The sequence below is a fragment of the Lampetra planeri genome, chromosome 4 (genome assembly GCF_965212315.1).
Source record: "Lampetra planeri chromosome 4, kcLamPlan1.2.h2, whole genome shotgun sequence".
In the NCBI taxonomy this organism is placed as follows: Eukaryota; Metazoa; Chordata; class Hyperoartia; order Petromyzontiformes; family Petromyzontidae; genus Lampetra; species Lampetra planeri.
Genome location: NC_136110.1, coordinates 23,905,618 through 23,923,466, shown reverse-complemented (window position 1 = coordinate 23,923,466; position 17,849 = coordinate 23,905,618). Strand labels below are relative to the sequence as shown.

The 17,849-nt window shown below is 41.9% G+C and overlaps 1 protein-coding gene across 1 annotated transcript in view; it reads right to left on the bottom strand.

Annotated features, from left to right (window-relative positions):
* The window catches only part of LOC144717850 (CUB and sushi domain-containing protein 3-like), a 449,456-nt gene that overhangs the window by 17,576 nt on the left and 414,031 nt on the right, over positions 1–17,849 (bottom strand). The window contains exons 57-62 of the mRNA XM_078593564.1: positions 17,570–17,743; positions 16,369–16,551; positions 8,488–8,664; positions 6,300–6,479; positions 4,710–4,883; positions 2,426–2,599 (exon numbers count right to left, since the gene is read on the bottom strand). Coding sequence (XP_078449690.1) covers positions 2,426–2,599; positions 4,710–4,883; positions 6,300–6,479; positions 8,488–8,664; positions 16,369–16,551; positions 17,570–17,743 — 1,062 coding nt within the window. The remainder of the gene's footprint in view (positions 1–2,425; positions 2,600–4,709; positions 4,884–6,299; positions 6,480–8,487; positions 8,665–16,368; positions 16,552–17,569; positions 17,744–17,849) is intronic.

The window sequence follows — 17,849 nt, the reverse complement described above, 5'->3', positions numbered from 1 at the left end:
GCATTATGCAGATATCCAAGCAAGCTCGTTTTCCTAATAAAGTGGAGTTTGGTTCATGACATGCATTATATTTCAAATTAACATAATTGTAAAATATATTTGCTTTGTTATTTACTCGACATTGTAAAGACCATTGTTGTGCCTAGTGGTAACGTGATACCTAACAGTGTCCAAACAAAATATAGTCCGACGACCTGTCTAAGACAGGTGTGGAGTTCTTGGACCCTTGGGAAGGAAGTTAAAATAGAAAGCAGCAAGATTGTGAATGTAAAGGCATTTGTATACTTGGGAAGTCTACTGACGTGGGACAACAACTGCACGAAAGACATAACACAAAGGCAAAAGGAGTAATGCAGGATTCAATAACATCTGTAATTAGCAAGCAAATCAGCTACAAGACCAAACTGAACAACTTAAGAGCATGCATGTTCAGTACAGCTTTGTATGCCCACGAGACCTGGACATTAAAAAGACTGACAGAGATCCGATATTGGCACTCAAAATGTATTGCTATAGAAGGATACTGCATCTAAGCTGGGCCCAAAGAGTGACGAATGTGAACGTAAGAAAAATGTTGCACATAGAAGAGGACCTCAAGATGCAAGCGGTGATGAGAAATAAACTAGCACTATTTTGACACATATGTAGGATGGACAACAGCAGTGGAATTAAAAGCGTGTTTTTTGGAAAAACGGAAGGAACTGAAAAGAGAAGACCTAACAGAGAACGGCTTGACGACATCACAAGGGATTGTTGCCAGAAAGATGTGGCCACTACGTGAGCATAGTGGTACAAGACAGAGAGGAAAGTGGAAACAAATGACGAAATGTGCAGTGGACACCTACGGGGCTATGTGCCCATGGATCTTCATGATGATGAGCCTCCCTGCATTGCCTGCTAATTACACTGTTGGAATGAAGACGTCCACCACAGGAAGCTCTCGAGAGCCGTTCGAGAGGATATTTTAAGAACTATGTGTGTATGTTGAACTTCTTTTGCACCCTATGTAGCCAACCATGCTAATCAGAGGTTCGGGGGAAGGACAAGAAACTTAGCACAAAAATAAGTTCTAAAGAAATGAATTTTCAATCTAGATTTATCATGAAAGTAATACTATTAATATGAATATGCATTACATTTAGTTTTACATTTTATTTAGGTTAACCAGTATTGATATTTGATGCTCTGTGTATTGCTTTTGATGTAAAATATTGTTTTTAAAATCCAGCATTTATCTATGCTGGTTTGAATACATGAGGCATGAATGAATAAATACAGGAAACCTTCCCCAATGCAATACTTCCTAATATCTGGACGACACCACCGTGCGTGCCCACTATTTCATGTGAGCTGCGCAGAAAACGAACTAACTCACTCTGTTTGGTGAATTTGACAAAGGGCCACTTGGAAAATGCAGGATAGGCAATATTATAGCACTCCAAACAAACTGTTACTCATCCACTGTAACTGTGCTTTCCATAATTAAAATGAAACTTCACCTTGTGTTTTATTTAATTGATTATGAAAAGGTGAAAACATTTTTTAATGTGAAATGAAACATTATTATTTATACATGCAGACAGTCTCGACTTGAAGGTTGAATTAGGAATGAGCAATGGCCTCAGGTGTTTTTTAAAATCATAATTAATTTACATTGCATATCACAGATGCTAAAAGATGAGCCTGTATATTTAGTAGGCATGATTAAATATTTTTCATATTTCTAAAAGTCGTAGTACAAACATCTTTCTGGTCTTTGGATGGCTGTTGGTAAAATCTAAAACAAATCATCATGCAAATGCTGCAATTCAATGTCACTGTACTCCAAATTTCATTAAATCCAAGTGGGCATTTAAAAACCAGTCCAGTATGTTTCAGTGGGCCAGTACAAACAACTTCATTTACAACCATGATCATTCATTAGGGGAAATGAGTTATGATGGTTTCAGCTGGTGCATGCAATATCAAACAACACATCATAAAGGCAAGCGTGCTTAGGCACCTCCTCCTGCAAGTGATCCAACTTAACCAGGATAAATGCCATCCCTGACAATGTTAAATCACACGTGTGTATAAATACCACCATGACACAAGTACAATTTGCATAAAGCACGACATAGGTGATTACATTGCAGTGATCATGTAAATAAACCATCCACATAATACAAAGTGTGGAGATTTGTACGTGCACATTTACGTCCTGTTTTTGTCAATGAGGGCCTCCCGACACATTTTGGGCCATGAGGGTGGGGGAGTCCAAAGCAACAATTGCTACTGCTGCACCGTCCTCTACTGCCCACAAGCACTATCCAGGCTCAACCTGCTTGGTTTCTGAGGTCTGATGGTCTCAGGCACATTCCAATTGATTTGGTTACAGGCCTACATATACACAGTGCAAGCATATATCAGAAATGTAGAGTATTACCGATGCAACGTGGTTGGGTTCCACTCCAGGTCCCATCAGCAGTGCACATCCGTAATGAGGAGCCGACAAGCAAGAGGGTATTTTTGCAGGTGAACGCCACTTTAGATTTGTACATGAAGCTTGTGCCTTCCCTCCTGCCCTCCGCAGGGACACCTGGATCCCCACAATATATAGCTGTAGGCACAAAAAAGAAGAAAATAATATAAAAATCCAGATTCATGACCAGCACATGAAGTAGTATATGCATACATATGCATAACTACAGTGGCATACATATATATGAGAGACAGAACAGCTGGAAAATGTTTTCATTCAACACAACTTGTGATTAATACATGTAAAGTTTTTAGACTGACTGTGGCTGTCTTAATATATATAAAATTACATAACATTTGCACACCTAAATGAGTCTGTGGCATTCATTCATAATGATCTAAATGCTGAACTTGCCTTTTAGCGGTAAGGAAATACTGAAATTGCATAAAACTTAAGTCAATAAACCTGACCGTGTCCCATTTATTATCTAGCAAAATAGTTTCCCACTGGTGTGAGGTAATCATACTTTTTCTGTGCAATGGTCACAAGCCTCACATTCACGAGCGGTAACCAAAATTTTTTAAAAAATGTTAAATACACTAATTCTAGATTTGAAGCTTTCGTGACTGCAAGGATTCATATTCTTAGGTTTTTTCGGTAAAGTCACGTAGGTAAAACATTAAAATTAATGAAAGTAAAATAAAATAAAAATCACGACGTTTCGGAGGCAACACAAGTCTCCGTCATCAGGTGGGACCGTCACACCTGATGATGGAGACTTGTGTTGCCTCCGAAACGTCGTGATTTTTATTTTATTTTAATTTCATTAATTTTAATGTTTTACCTACGTGACTTTACCGAAAAAACCTAAGAATATTTAAATACACTATTTTATAAAATAGGTCATCATCATATGAGTGCACCTGTTTTAATGTAAAATGATCACTCGAATAAATGGCTTTAAAATAACACTTTCGGTGGAGTGGCAGTGTAACGATTAGCACACCACACTAATAACCTGCATGTGATCCAGCAGTAGATTGACAAAGAGTTGTAAATTATTATTATTAGCAGTAAACAACACTGTAAGTACATTGATTCTCAAAACTATTTTGTCCAGCCACCACATATATCTTCAAACATGTGTAGGGATGTTGCGGGAGGACAAACAAACACACAAGGGGTGGTTACGCCCGCACGCATAAGGCTGCCTACATCCACGTCCGCATCGGTTAGCCCTGGGGGGCTGTAACGGCGCTCTGATCCCCCACGGCCCCACCCCTCGGGGGGGAGTTGCTATATAAGGCGGAGAGCCGGTGGGCTCGGGGTTCAGTATTCAGCTTAACCAGTGAAGAGTGAAGACCGGCTAGATAGGCCCTGGGACTCCCCTGGCTCGCTGTCCTTCTAAGGACCGACCAGGGCAAGCCAGTGGCGTAGCCCCGAGAACCCAGAGCTGATGCTCTTGTAAGAGCCGGTCTGGTTGGCTAAGGGTGCCGTGATCCTAGCTTGGCCAGAGCTAGATCAGCTAGCCTCCCCTAGCTCTCGAGTGGAGGACCTGGGAGCAGGCTAGCCGGGCTAGTGTTAGTGGGGTTTCCCTGTTAGACGGGTGAAGGGGCCGTTACCCATTCAAGTGTTGTATACATTGGCCTGTGTTGAGTGTAAAGTTATAATAAATAAGTGTGCCTCCGACTACGTCGTCTACGTCTCCTTGATTGTGGGTTAACATTTAACGCGTAAGAACATTTTAATAGGAATGGTATATCGAAACTGAAAAAAAGGCCATTGCCTCGAATAACAACACCAGTATGTGCTTGTGCAATGTTGAGCAGACAGTACTAAACACCGGTCGTACTTGGGGAGTATGCTGGATGTATGTATGTATTTTTAACTTATTTTGCACTGTACGTTGCTAACCATGTGAATCGGAGGTGCAGGGGAAGGACAACAAACTAAACACAAAAAATCAGCTCCAAAGAAATGAGTTTTCATTTTAAATTTTAAAGTGCATTACTCCAGTGGCTTCTTAATATCAGAAGAACGAGTGTAGCAGAAGGCCACAGAAGCGCATCTTAAAACACGCGATGCAGTGACCGTCTTTGTTTGATGGCTTGCTAAAAGTCGCTACGAGGATGATCAGAGTGCATGTGATGGTTTACGCTCCTTGACGAGATCAGCCAGGCATTCGTGGCAAGCACTTTGTGCCTAACGAGTGAATTCTACGTGATGTAACGCGCGTGTGTGTTTTTACGCAGGCACTGTGGGACGTCGCCCCTCCATGTGCCGTTGCCCTCGCAGGTGAGCGTGGCAGGGAAGGAGAGCTCGTAGCCCGAGGAGCAGCTGTAGCTCACGCTGGCTCCCCACGAGAAGTCTGAGCCCAACAGCCGCCCGTTCAGCACCCTCGGCGGCTGCCTGCACGTGATCACTGCAAAAAGGGAACACAGCGCGGTTATTGTTGTGTTCTTTATTTCAAACATGGTGTACCCAGGGATAACGAATTAATGAAGTAGGCGCCACTTCATTAGTGGGGAATTAGTTGGCAATTAGTATACGCCATTCAGTTCGAGAAGGGGGTGGGTGGCTTGCACCATTAATTAAGAGGGAGTGCAGTATAGACCTGGAGAACACTTTTGAGCATGGTAAAATGTGGGGAGAACATTTCGAGAAGATATATATATAAACATGCTATAATGGGGAGACTGGATGTGTAAAACCAATTTAAGAACTTTGTGAAAATGCTTTCACATCTAATTTTCAACATGCAATTAAACACATTTCCCTCTTCAGTGATTTGCAAATTAGAATGCTCTGTACCAACAACTCGAGCACGGAATGTATTACACAATATCATCGTGCTCCCATCGAAGTTGGAAATTCAGTATTGATGAGAAATTCCTGCACTATGAAAATGCACATGAAATGATGTCTTGCAAACTACTTCCTCACTTATCCACCTATGTGTATAAATCAGCTCACCAGTGAACCATTTTACCTGCAGATGCTTTTGAATTTCCTTGAGCCAGAGCTGCAAAGAACTCCGTGTTTTGTCACACAACCAAACACTCCCCCCTGGCCATGTACCGAGGTGTCAGAACTATAGGAAGTAAACGATTAATACATCTACCCAAAATAGCACGTTTCCTGCAGCCATTTGCCATGCATCAGAATCTTTATGTATTTATCTACGAGGCTCTTTTTCGCAGATCTCCAGTAGTGTGAGCTGCATAGTTGCAGTCACTTAATTGAGAGAGATAAATTGACATCAAACAATAACTTTACTTAGATGCGACGTAAATCGAATTTACAGCATCTTCTATTTCCTCATTTGTCATTTGCTTATGTTCATTCAGACTACACTTGGAGAAGAAATGCCTAACCCCCATTGAATGCCACTAAATGTACTTGTACTGCATTAACATGTCAATTCCTTTTGAGAAACAGCGATTACAGAGGGATACTGTATTCTCAAATGTACAGGACAACTTGGATAGACGAGATTATCCGTGGTGATTTAAAACCAGAAGAGACCTCAAGTAGCTTCCTCATCAAGCCTGATTCTCAAACCAGGCAAGATGAATGCTGCTCCTCTGCCACAGTCGTCTGGAAATCCAACCCTCCTTCGCTGTGCACATTGGCACCTAAAGATGTCCCTCCTTCCGTCGTTTTCTGCCACGCCTCTGAATGTAACTTTAAGTGCGAATTGTGCACGTAATATATTTACAAAGGGCATCAATTATCAATATATTAAAATATTGCACCTCTCTGGCCCGTCGACACAGCAGTGAACATTAATGCCTGAGGTAGTGATCTGCATGCGGTTGGCTTGTTGTGGGTGACTCACCGTGACACGAGGGTAAAGCACCACTCCACGTGCCATCCTTCTGGCACGAGCGCACAGCAGTGGCTCCAGTGTTCATGCTATATCCTGGGTAGCAGTGGTAGGAAACATTTCGGCTGAATGTGAACTCCTTTCCCAGGTAAAATCCATTCGCAGCGACTCCTGGATTTCCGCAGCTGATGACTGTGAATCGAAATCACACAGATGCACGTATGAGATGCTTGCGGGTTTGTACAACTGTGTAGGTTTTTGCGGGCCTGCTACAAAGGACGTCGATGTGCTTTTGGCTTCTACCACATGGTGCGCAGCAGAACACAAAAACACATTGGACGGTTTACCCATTTAAAAAAAAATGCACAGTGATTTACTTATATAACCATAATATCAGCTCTTTATGTATCAAGCAGAGCATCAAGATGGATCTTCTTGGGATTATTGGCAATGTATTGAGAATGTGTGCTTATAGGAATAAACTAGAATGCCTGGTGAGAATCCATGCACATGAAGGGTTAGTATTGAAATGTTTCACCGAGAGCTATTATTTGAATTAAATGTACTGTAGTTTGAAAGATATCAAGTGGAAAATATACAGGTTCATATAATTATAAAGCACCTGAGGGTTGGGATAATTTAGATCACAATTACCAAAAAGACTTTCTGAAAAATGTAATAATACTAGAACCGTTTTCTTCATATTTTTCCCATAGTGTTCAATTAAATACACAGGGATCAATTTTGGTCTACACCGCTCCTTGCCAAATGCCTTGTAGGGACACACTAATGTTCATTTGAAGACAAATGATTGCACATTCGCAATCCTGAAAGATTGTGCAGACAAGTGCTGCTGGCTGGCGCTTGGGTTGCTTATCCATCACACAGGAAGGTGTGGGAGTGCGCGGCTATAACTACTGAGCTTTGCAAACTTTATTTAATTACAAACCTGTGTCAACCTGGAGGATGGTCTTACGTTAAAATTGTAGCGATTGAGTTTGAAAATTCATCTTTAGTACCTTCAGAGCTACGAGCCTGTGGGATAGGACTCGAGACCGACTGTTGGATCGGCTGCCTTAAACCTGCAGCTCAAACTTTATGTTAACAATCATGAATTTAAAAAGTCAGAAATGTAATGTGTGTGTGGGTGGGGGGGGGCTCCATATGCCATGAAGGGTCGATAATCACGACTCTCGGAGAGCATTTAGCTTTGCTATTTTGCTAATTATCATACAAACTGGAAAATAAAGACCATTCCCACACTTTACCCCACCGTAAGTGGTCCATAATTTTAACTTGTGTAGTCAAGCTGTGAGGAACAATTGCATAAGTGGCCTGTAATAAGTGGTGACCAGATTTAAATTCACGCGTACAAGGGGAAAACACTCAATGTCTGCACACGGAGGTAAAAACACTACTTGATAACATATCAGCGCAAATGTGTCTTAAACAACAAAACACGACAGGAATAAAAGCTTGTTTTGCAGTTCAAGGGATCACCATTCGTGCGAATATTCTGCACACACTTTTGTGATGACCACCAGCTCAAACGGGACAGAAAGACAAGGTACACTGTTTCATCCCCATTCGGACTTATCCGTAGAACATAGCTCTCATTGCCTACTGCTTCCATTTGAAGAACTAACATTGGACAGCTCTCTCTCTCTCTCCCCCTTCACTGTGGGGACAAATGCAGCACAGCCTAGGGGCAACAGAAAGCACAATTGAAGCACTTTAGCTGGAGAGGCAATTTAACAACTGGTACAGCATGTAGCCTGCATGCTATGCTGGATGTTACAAGAATCACATTGCCATGCAGGTCAGTACGTGACACATATCATGACTCCATATCTACATTATTCAACAAACCAGCTTCCAAGTTGACATGTTACCAGTCTATGCCACCACATGCAAATGAGGAATATTTTCCAAACTTACCTTTTTTTTAGGACATCTCATGTTAATAGTTACCCCTGACTAAATAAAAGTTGTGAACAAAACTCGTTAATGTACGTGAAAAATCTAAGGGATTTCTTTATAAGATAATATAATCTATAATAATGATTAGCTGGACCAAGTAATCATTGTGATTATTACAGACATAATAGCAGTGCGGAAATGTAACTTCCATGGCTCATCTATTGTTTTTGGACACTCGATGTATATGTGCGTGTGTGCACACGTATTCGTTCATACACACCGGTGCACACAGGCAGAACGCCGGTCCAGGTGGCATTGGCGCTGCAGAGGCGGTTGGAGAGGCCTGACATCTGGTAGCCGTCCCAGCAGGCGTAAGTCACGGAGCTGGAGAACACCACGCCGTCGCTGTGCAGGATGGAACCTCCGGCCGGCACGCCCGGGTTCCCGCACCACACCGCTGGGCACACACGTACATCCCATGCTCGGGTGTCCAGGCTGGAGTTGTGCTCTTTTACAATATACATTAAAAACGAATTTCTTTAGAAATATTGTTTTGTGTTTAGTTTGCTGGATCTCCCCCCACCCCACACATCCGATAGCACGGTTGGCTACGTACGGTACAAAAGATGTTCAACATACATACACGGTATAGGCTGCTGCTGGGGTGAGCGCTGCTGGGTGAAGGTGTGGCGGAAGGGCCTCACCAAGCATTCTGTCAACTGCCTGCCCGAGCGGGTTCCCCCATGCACTGCGTCTATTTTCACAAGCCAGCGTGGTGCATGCCCTATTACAATACAGTTAGTCCCTTTCAGTTCACAATGAGTTAGGTGCAGGTGCAGCCCTCAAGTTTCTTAGTCATGCCACTGCTGGCGGAATGGGTCTTTTGCATCGCACACTTTCGGACGTGCTTCTGCGGCCATCTGGAAAACTCTTCCTTCCGATATTAGGAAGCCACTGGAGCTATGAACTTTTAAATGTAGATTGAAAAATAATTTATTTTTGTGTTTAGTTTGTTAGTTTCTTGTCCTTCTCCCCCACCTCTGATTGGCATGGTTGGCTACTTATGGTTTGAAAAAAGTTGAACATACATGCATTATTATTATAATAGCAAATATAACAACGATTTTCTTTATATTCTTGATTTGAAGCTATCGTGACTGCAGGAATCCATACTCTTTGGTTCTTTCGGTAAAGTCACGTAGGTAGAAAAATCATAGATCACAACGCTCCGTTTTTGTCCCTCGCCCGATTAGCACGATTGGCACGATTGGCTAACTGCTCCACATGTACACATACAGTCACACACACATACAACAAAAAATCCCCCACATCACCTTTTATCAGAGTGTTGGGGCAAGTGCTGTTAGTGAACACTTATGAAGGCCGGCATGGCACACAAGGGGATGGGTGGCCACGACCACGCCCGGCTGCCTTTGTCTCAATAATGGCAATGTTTACACACTGCGCCAGATACTTATTTGAGGCTGAGTCGACTTAGGAGAGGCCCAGGACGGGTTCAGCTAATCATCACTGGTGATGGCCATGAGCAGGAATCAAATTCGAGTCGCTGGGTTCGTTAGTGCAGAGTGCTACCCACTACACTACCGCTCTCCACTACACAGACAGACACACACATGTACAGACACAAATACACACAAGCATATCGCCCATGCATAATAATTATTATCTGTAAACTTAAGAGATCATTTGCACACAAGCATATCAACAAACACATACACATATATAACATCATGCACATAAATGAACATTCATGTTAATGTTAACTACGTATCGCTATTTGTGCATAACAAAGTTTCCACGCTTTGCACTAAGCTGCTGTTAAGAACAAGCCCTAAGCATGTTTATTACTTCCCAAACTTTCATAATAAGGGAGATGCAAGTAACTAAGCATGCTGCTTAAAATGCAGCTGCAATGCAACTCTGGTACATGTGTTGCATTACTTAATTGTCGTGTTTATTTAATGCATAAGTAAACAGTGTCTCTTTGTCTGTGATAACATGAAATCCACTTTGTTTCTTCCAGAACCACATTCATACAGAAAATTAAGTTGAGTTAGTACCCATGCTGACAATTGTATGCAGTTATGTGCATGTTACAACGAACAAAATTGACATTTCATACAATTTTAATTATTTTAAACGATAACCGGACCATAATTGCATTATTCAATTGATCTTGAGTTTATATAACTATTTTAAAATTTAGTTTCATCATCAGCAGCAGCAGACATGAATCTATCCACTTTTGGATGAAGGCCTCCCTCCCTATGAAATTTTCATTCGTCCTGGTCTCACAATGCAACAATTAATCACGCAATTACAAATGATCTGCTTTCATTATTCCATCTCTGTTGGGGACATCCTCTAGGTTGTGTTTCCTCACTTGACTGTCACTCCGTCATGAGTCTCGATCACCGGCCATCGTCCCCTTCTAGTGACATGTTCTGCCCAAGCACACTTAAGTTTAATAAGTCAGTAGTATGCCTCTAATTTGCATGTGTAATCTCACCCATGGGTTGCTTTTTGTTTATCTCGGTGTATTCACAGCAAACTTACTGGCTTTCAAATATGTTACATGAATGATTGCGTGTATATTATCACATCAAAGATAATTAAATGTAACGTTAATGGAAAAAGCAAAAAAACATTACGTCGGTTTAAAAAAAATATTTAAGTATTCCACACGTGTAATTTATTTAATATCAGCATTTGTTAATAAAATTGCACAGTTTAATGACATCACATAAATCATTTCATTCAATTAAACTAAATCGTCTTCGATAATACGGTTCCCAAATAGAGAGAACATAAAATATATATTAATTGCGATTTTAAATCCCCTGACTGGAAGCCATGCGATAGTGCAGTCAGCGCAGAATTGGGATCGGGCATGATTCACGGACACTGTGGGTTTGATTAAGAGAGTGTGCAGATGATAGATCGCTCCTTCACGACCCTGGGCCCCCTTTTAAGCTCAGAATGTTGCCAGGATTATGTGACCGTGCAATTTGGTCTTCTGGCCGTAATCTGAGCCACTACCAAGCATGAATGTATCTATTCACACCGAATTCTGCTGGTATATACGAGTTCACAGGTGGGTAGTTTGAGATCATGAGAATCTGCCTCTTGCAGGTCACATCGTCTTATTAAATATTTTCGTGGATTGTAACTTTTCATGGTCCAATAATAAAACACATCTGCGGTGTGCTTATATATTCGCCCTATCTCCATGCGTGCGTGCTTATTGCGAGTTACATTTGAAGCTCTTGAAGCCCTTTGATGAAAGTTTGTGCTTTATTAAACTGGTGTAACACTACACCAATATTTACATAAAAAATACAGCTGAGAGCAAAATACCAAAGTCTATATAAATTGGCTTGGATACACGTGCAGATTAGATGTGTGTATTTGTGTATTGAGCTATTTCCTGTAATTTTTGCTCCAAATGCAGTTTTAAACGTTCAATATGCACAGAAAATTAGAATCTAACATCACAACAATAATAGAGTATGGTTACTTTATATCATCTACATGTGGCAACTCTTCAATGCATTCTGCCCAACATATAACTATAGAAAATATCAGCTTCACACACAAACAAAAACAGCTGTGTGTTATACAGTATCAGATTTAATATAAAAGAAAAAATGTGTCGTTTTTATGATGACCTATTTGCCATCAAAATCGAAAGCGATTTCTTGACATACAATATATTTGGTGAAATTAAATTGTATGGTCAATTAATTTCCTATTTTACTAATGCTAACAACAATGCTAAGGAATGCCAGGTAGCTCAGAGGTTAGAAGAACCTACGTTTCAATCCAGGAAACTCCATATGATTAAACTAAGTTCACACGTGGGGTGAGTTGATGGTTCCAGCCTAGCACCAATGACTTTACAACAACAATAAAGACATTGTAAACATGTGGGTAAATCCAGCTTTGATAATGACAAATGTCATAGCAGGCCAGGTCGAAAAGCGATGCCTCCTCACTGTGCAGACCAGAGGTCACTTTCAGGGCTCTCATAAGTAGTTCCGTGATATCCTATTATGAGGGCTTCTCTATAAAATGAAGGTTTTATACTGCTCTGTGAGAGTTTTCCGAATGGATTATTCATCTCAAGACATAGATGACAATCGGGCAAATTATTTGGAAACAGAACGGGAGTGACAACAGGTAAACATGTTCATGCGTGTAAAACAATCAAATGAGCTGATTAGATGAAAACCGCCTCGATTACTTTATGACCAAAAGCATAAGGAATAGAAGCAGGGGGTCGAGGCGCTCGTAACGCATCCAGTATTTATGTAGCAGTATTCAGCGCTCAAAGTATATGCAAGTGACTTTGGTCAGCACTATTGGGCAGGTTAATTCAAATATCCACCTAATGTGCACCATCAGCTTCCATCTGCCACGACAGCACTACGTTGACATTAGTAAATTATTCGGTTTTTAATTTGTCTTCGGCAGTTATATGGCTTTTGTCCTGAAATCGCAAGTGCTATCCGAATGGCGTACAACAAAAGAGGACATAAATAAATAATAAATATGCCAAGCCTTGAGCGGGAATTAAAGAGTTTGCTCCTCAGAAGAAGATTCAATTACATTTTAAGAACATCAGGACATTATCTTGAGACTTGAGTTAATATGGAATAGGCTATATAAATATATATTCTAGAGCCAGTACAGTCCGTATAGCATGAAGATTTGAATGTCCAACGTCTGTGTTTTAGCTGATTACGTTAAATTGGCTACCTTAGTTAATGCTGCATTAAAATGGGACACACAATTTAAAGATGTATTCATAGGTATGGTGTCACACACAGAATAATTACATTTGTTATCAAGATTTACTTTATGTAGACAATAATGTGCATTAAATTATCAGCAGACATTCAAATATTTGATTTCACACACATGAAAATAGAATACGTTATTTGTAACGTACCCCAACAATGCTGCTATCCTTTAAATATCGCTTACAACAATATAAAGAAAAATAATAGATCACGACGTTTCGATCACAACACAAGCAATCGTCATGAGGTGGGACAACTACAGCAAGAAAAAACTGCTGAAGTAGGCGAGAGATCTGCCGTGGCACGAGGTTATATAGGCCTTGGCAGTAGGGGGGAGAGAGAAGGGGGGGGGAGGCTGGGCAGAAAGTGGACCCTGCAGCAGCACCCGGGTCACTGGAGTAGAGATCGGAGAGATGCACAGAGATAGAGAGAAAGACACACAGAGAGTCAGAAATAACAGCTGACATAGGCAGGTAGGTTGGAAACATCACAGTCAGTAAAGACTTTACCTGGTTAATAACGTCCTTCCAATGATTGCTCAGTTTGTACCCATCTTCTCGGTTGAAGTTGTGTCAGTGTTTCTATATCTGGATGGCTTCATGAACAAATTTCTGATAATAACCAGTGGGTTTTCAGAGTACCTTCGTCTTGGAAAAGTCAATTTCGTGTGAACCCACTGCGTTAAAACAATGATCAGCAATGGCAGACGTATTGGTCCTACCGTGTTTCAGATCAGCCTTGTGTTCGCGAACGCGGTCCGAGACATGTCGTTTCGTGACATGTCGTTTCGTTTCCCCAATGTAACTGCTGCCACAGCCACAACTCAGTTTGTAGACACCCGGGTATTGCATATCAGGAATCACATCCTTTACAGATGGGATCAAATTACGGATTTTGTGTATTGTGTTGAAACGAACCTGGATCTTGTGTTTGTTTAAGATTTTGGAAATCTTTTTCGTAACCCCTGCTATGTATGGCAAAGTGATGGTATTGGTTGGATCCTCTGATGGTTGTCTCCCCATGACTGGGGAGACAGCTTTGCGGATTGTACGGTCAGAATATCCGTTCATCCTGCTGCCGCGGTGGCCCACTTTACTCCAGTGGCCCGGGTGCTGCTGCGGGGTCTACTTTCTGCCCCGCCTCCTTCCCCCCCTTCTCTCTCCCCCCTACTGCCGAGTCCTATATAACCTCTTGCCACGGCAGACCTCTCGCCTACTTCAGCTTGTGTTGCGAGCGAAACGTTGTGATCTATCATATTTCTACCTACGTGACTTTACCGAAATAATCAAAGAGCATGGATTCCTGCAGTCACGATAGCTTTAAATCAAGAATATAAAGAAAATCGTTGTTATATTGGCTATTATAATAATAATAATGCATGTATGTTGAAATTCTTTCAAACCACAAGTAGCCAACCATGCTAATCAGAGGTGGGGGAGAAGGACAAGAAACTAACAAACTAAACACAAATATAAATTATTTTTCAATCTACATTTAAAAGTTCATAGCTCCAGTGGCTTCCTAATATCAGAAGGAAGAGCGTTCCAGTCAGCCACAGAAGCGCACCTGAAAGCGTGCGATGCAGTGACAGCCTTTGTTCGAAATAATGGTTACCAGGATAATGATAGTGTGATATGTTACAAAAATGCAGCACTTGAATACTTTTAAATAGATGCTAACCAAAACAGATGTATGTGACGATGCTACATTTGAGCACATTGATTATGACATGCAGGGAGCTGTGATAATTATATGAATGCTCATTTGCCCCCCCCCCAACCCTAGGGGCATTTCACTCTGTTCCAGTCATTATGCACTACTTCTGGTATTAACAGCACAGTTTTAAATGTGCTTCCAATTTCACACTAGACTGGCAAGACTATACACTTTGCTAGCATACAAATGTTCAGAATATGCCCAGTCTATCTGAATATGAATCAATGCATTTGTAAACAGCTTAACAAGCCGAGGTGACATTTTCACTTTAGTTTTCCTTAAAGAGTACAAATATATTAAGCTTAAAAATATATTGGTTTCCATTTACAGATTTTTTTCCACCTGCAAATGTAGGATTTTTTCACATTTCGTTAGATGTTAATTTATAAATGTCGTATGTTTCGCATTTATGTATGTACGTAAGCTTAACTTTTTTCGCACAGTACATACACCAACCGTGCTAATCACAGGTGTGGGAATAATGACAAGGCTTGTGGACATTTACTCTGAGCAGGCCCGAGTTCGTAACATTCACCAAGTTCAGCGTTACCTGGCATCAACTCACGACTGACCAAAATAATTCAACCTTGGACAAAATGAGTCCATCGAGCCTTACTTGTTACGTCCCCATGCAATGGAGCATGTATCATTTATTCCACTGTTTAACATGACTGTCTGTGTCATTCAATCTTTGGTGGACAGCTCTGTTATTTAATCAGAAAAGCTTCCATTGGTGCGAAGAGCACTCCACATGTCCTCGCTATTCTGGACGCAGCAAAGCAGCAATTTGACGCAAAGTCCCCACGCTGGCATCTAATTGCATTTCCGCTCCACTTTGTTGCTGTGTTTGCACTTGTTTTCAAGCTGGGAATAATACTAAACTGAAAAAAACCTGATATCTTGCATGGGTCTGATTGGCGAATATTTATTTTCATCCAATTTGTTGTAAGACCATGCTGATGTCTATCCCCAACAATGGTACAAATTGCCAAAACGAGACATGTGTATGTACAAGTGTATGTACATGTGTATGTACATGTGTATGTACATTTGTATGTGCATGTGTATGTACATGTGTATGTACATTTGTATGTACATGTGTATGTACATGTGTATGTATGTTGAACTTCTTTCGCACCCTATGTAGCCAACCATGATAATCGGAGGTGTGGGGGAAGGACAACAAACTTAACACAAAAAGCAGTTCATGTGAAGAAGTGAATATCAGTGAATATGCATATTGATATCACAGGGGAACTATTATAAATGCTTCATCACCATTAATCCACTGCAATCTCCTGAAATCCCACAACGTGACTATCCACCTGGCAAATGCACAGGAGATGATTTAATCTCTCCATCTCCTCGGTAAATGTCCTCCCGGACGTGTACTATTCTTTCACTGAAATGCTTTACAAACGTTACAACAGGACATGCTTTCAGACCATAAAGAATGGGACGGGCGGGCGGTGGGGGGGATACACTTCTAAGTGCTGATTCATCTGTGCGGGCAGCAATCCGTGCCTGCCCTCGAAGTGACAGCACCTGCATTGCGCCTTGCGCAGTGAGCGACACTTTACGCAACATGCCTGGGACACGCATGTGAACCCGGCTTGGATTACCTTTGCACTCAGCCTGGCTTCTCGACCACGAGCCGCTGGGGAGGCAGACGCGCTCACTCGGGCCATGCAGCGCGTAGCCGACGGCGCAGCCGAAGCGGACGACGCTCTTGACGCGGAACTCCTCGCCACTCCTGTGGCCATGCGACGGTATGCCGGGGTCGCCGCATGAGCCCGCCGAGTCTCCTGAACCACGAGTTAGAAGACGCACGGAACCGTATATGCAGTGGCAGCTTTTTGGCTGCATGATAAAGTTCACGCATTACATGGGATGGAGCTTCAATTGTTAAGGCTCATCCATCTTAATCTTACTCATTCTTAATGAAAATAAAATAAATATATCACAGAGTGAGCTAATTAGAATGATTTAGGTTATTGGACTTTACAACAGAGTTTCCTGTTTTCCACATATTCCAGAAAGCTTTGGCACCACTGGTCTAAGTTGTGAGATAGATTGTAGATTTGCAGGACCACGAGTGACGGTGACTGCATGTGAACAATTTCAACCAGCGGTGAATAGAATGACTATTGCTGCTGATGCTGATGTTAAGCAATACGTATATTGCGATGTCATAAGGTATGTCTGATAGCTGCCTGAAAAATAGCTGGCCAACAGGACCAAATATTTGGATAAATTGCTTTAACCTTACAAAGGACATGGGCCTCCTCAAGATACAAATTGTAGATATTGCTAAATTGTTTTTTTAAAAGTAAAGAGCGATAATAACAATTATAAACGAAAACATTTTGAACTAGCCTTTTGCCCGTCCAAGAACGGGTGTATTGCAGTAAATCTGAAACTTGCAAGTGAAAAGCAGACCGTGACGTGATATTCCTTGCATCCATTCATGTGCAATTTGTAAGGCCGTGGTGACACAGACTTATTTCATTTAAAGGTTATAATCCCGTGTTCATCATGACGTCCTTTTTACTTCTATGTCTCAACAGCGTTACGGAGATCGCGTGACGTGAGGGTTCTGCCTTTGTAGTGAGGGTTGTAAGTTGACGCTGAGGAGGGGGAAGGAGGCGCCTCACCCCCCTTGTGGAGTGACGTCACCCGCTAATAATTATTAATGACGGGGTGGGGGGTGTCCATTTGGAGGACGTCACCTGTTCATGATTATTAATGAGGGGGGCTGGTCGACGTGGAGTGTTACACACTGACATTCTTGGGTAAATATAGCGGCAAATTTGTGTGCCTCACCAGAGCAGTGCGGCTGGGCGCCGGTCCAGCGCCCATCGGCCTGGCAGGAGCGAGTGGCATTGCCGATGAGAAGCCGGCTCCCCATGCAGCTGTAGGTGACGGTCGCCCCGAACGTGAACCTCTCCCCAGACAGGAGGGAATTGGGGGCCACTCCTGGGTGTCCGCAGCTCACCACTGCAGGACAACGCATCTTATTAACATAGGAATTGGCTTAACAAAAAGGTGCAGCCTCGCAGTTGTTTGCTCCCGCCACTGCTGGCGGAAGGGCCTTCACTAGAGG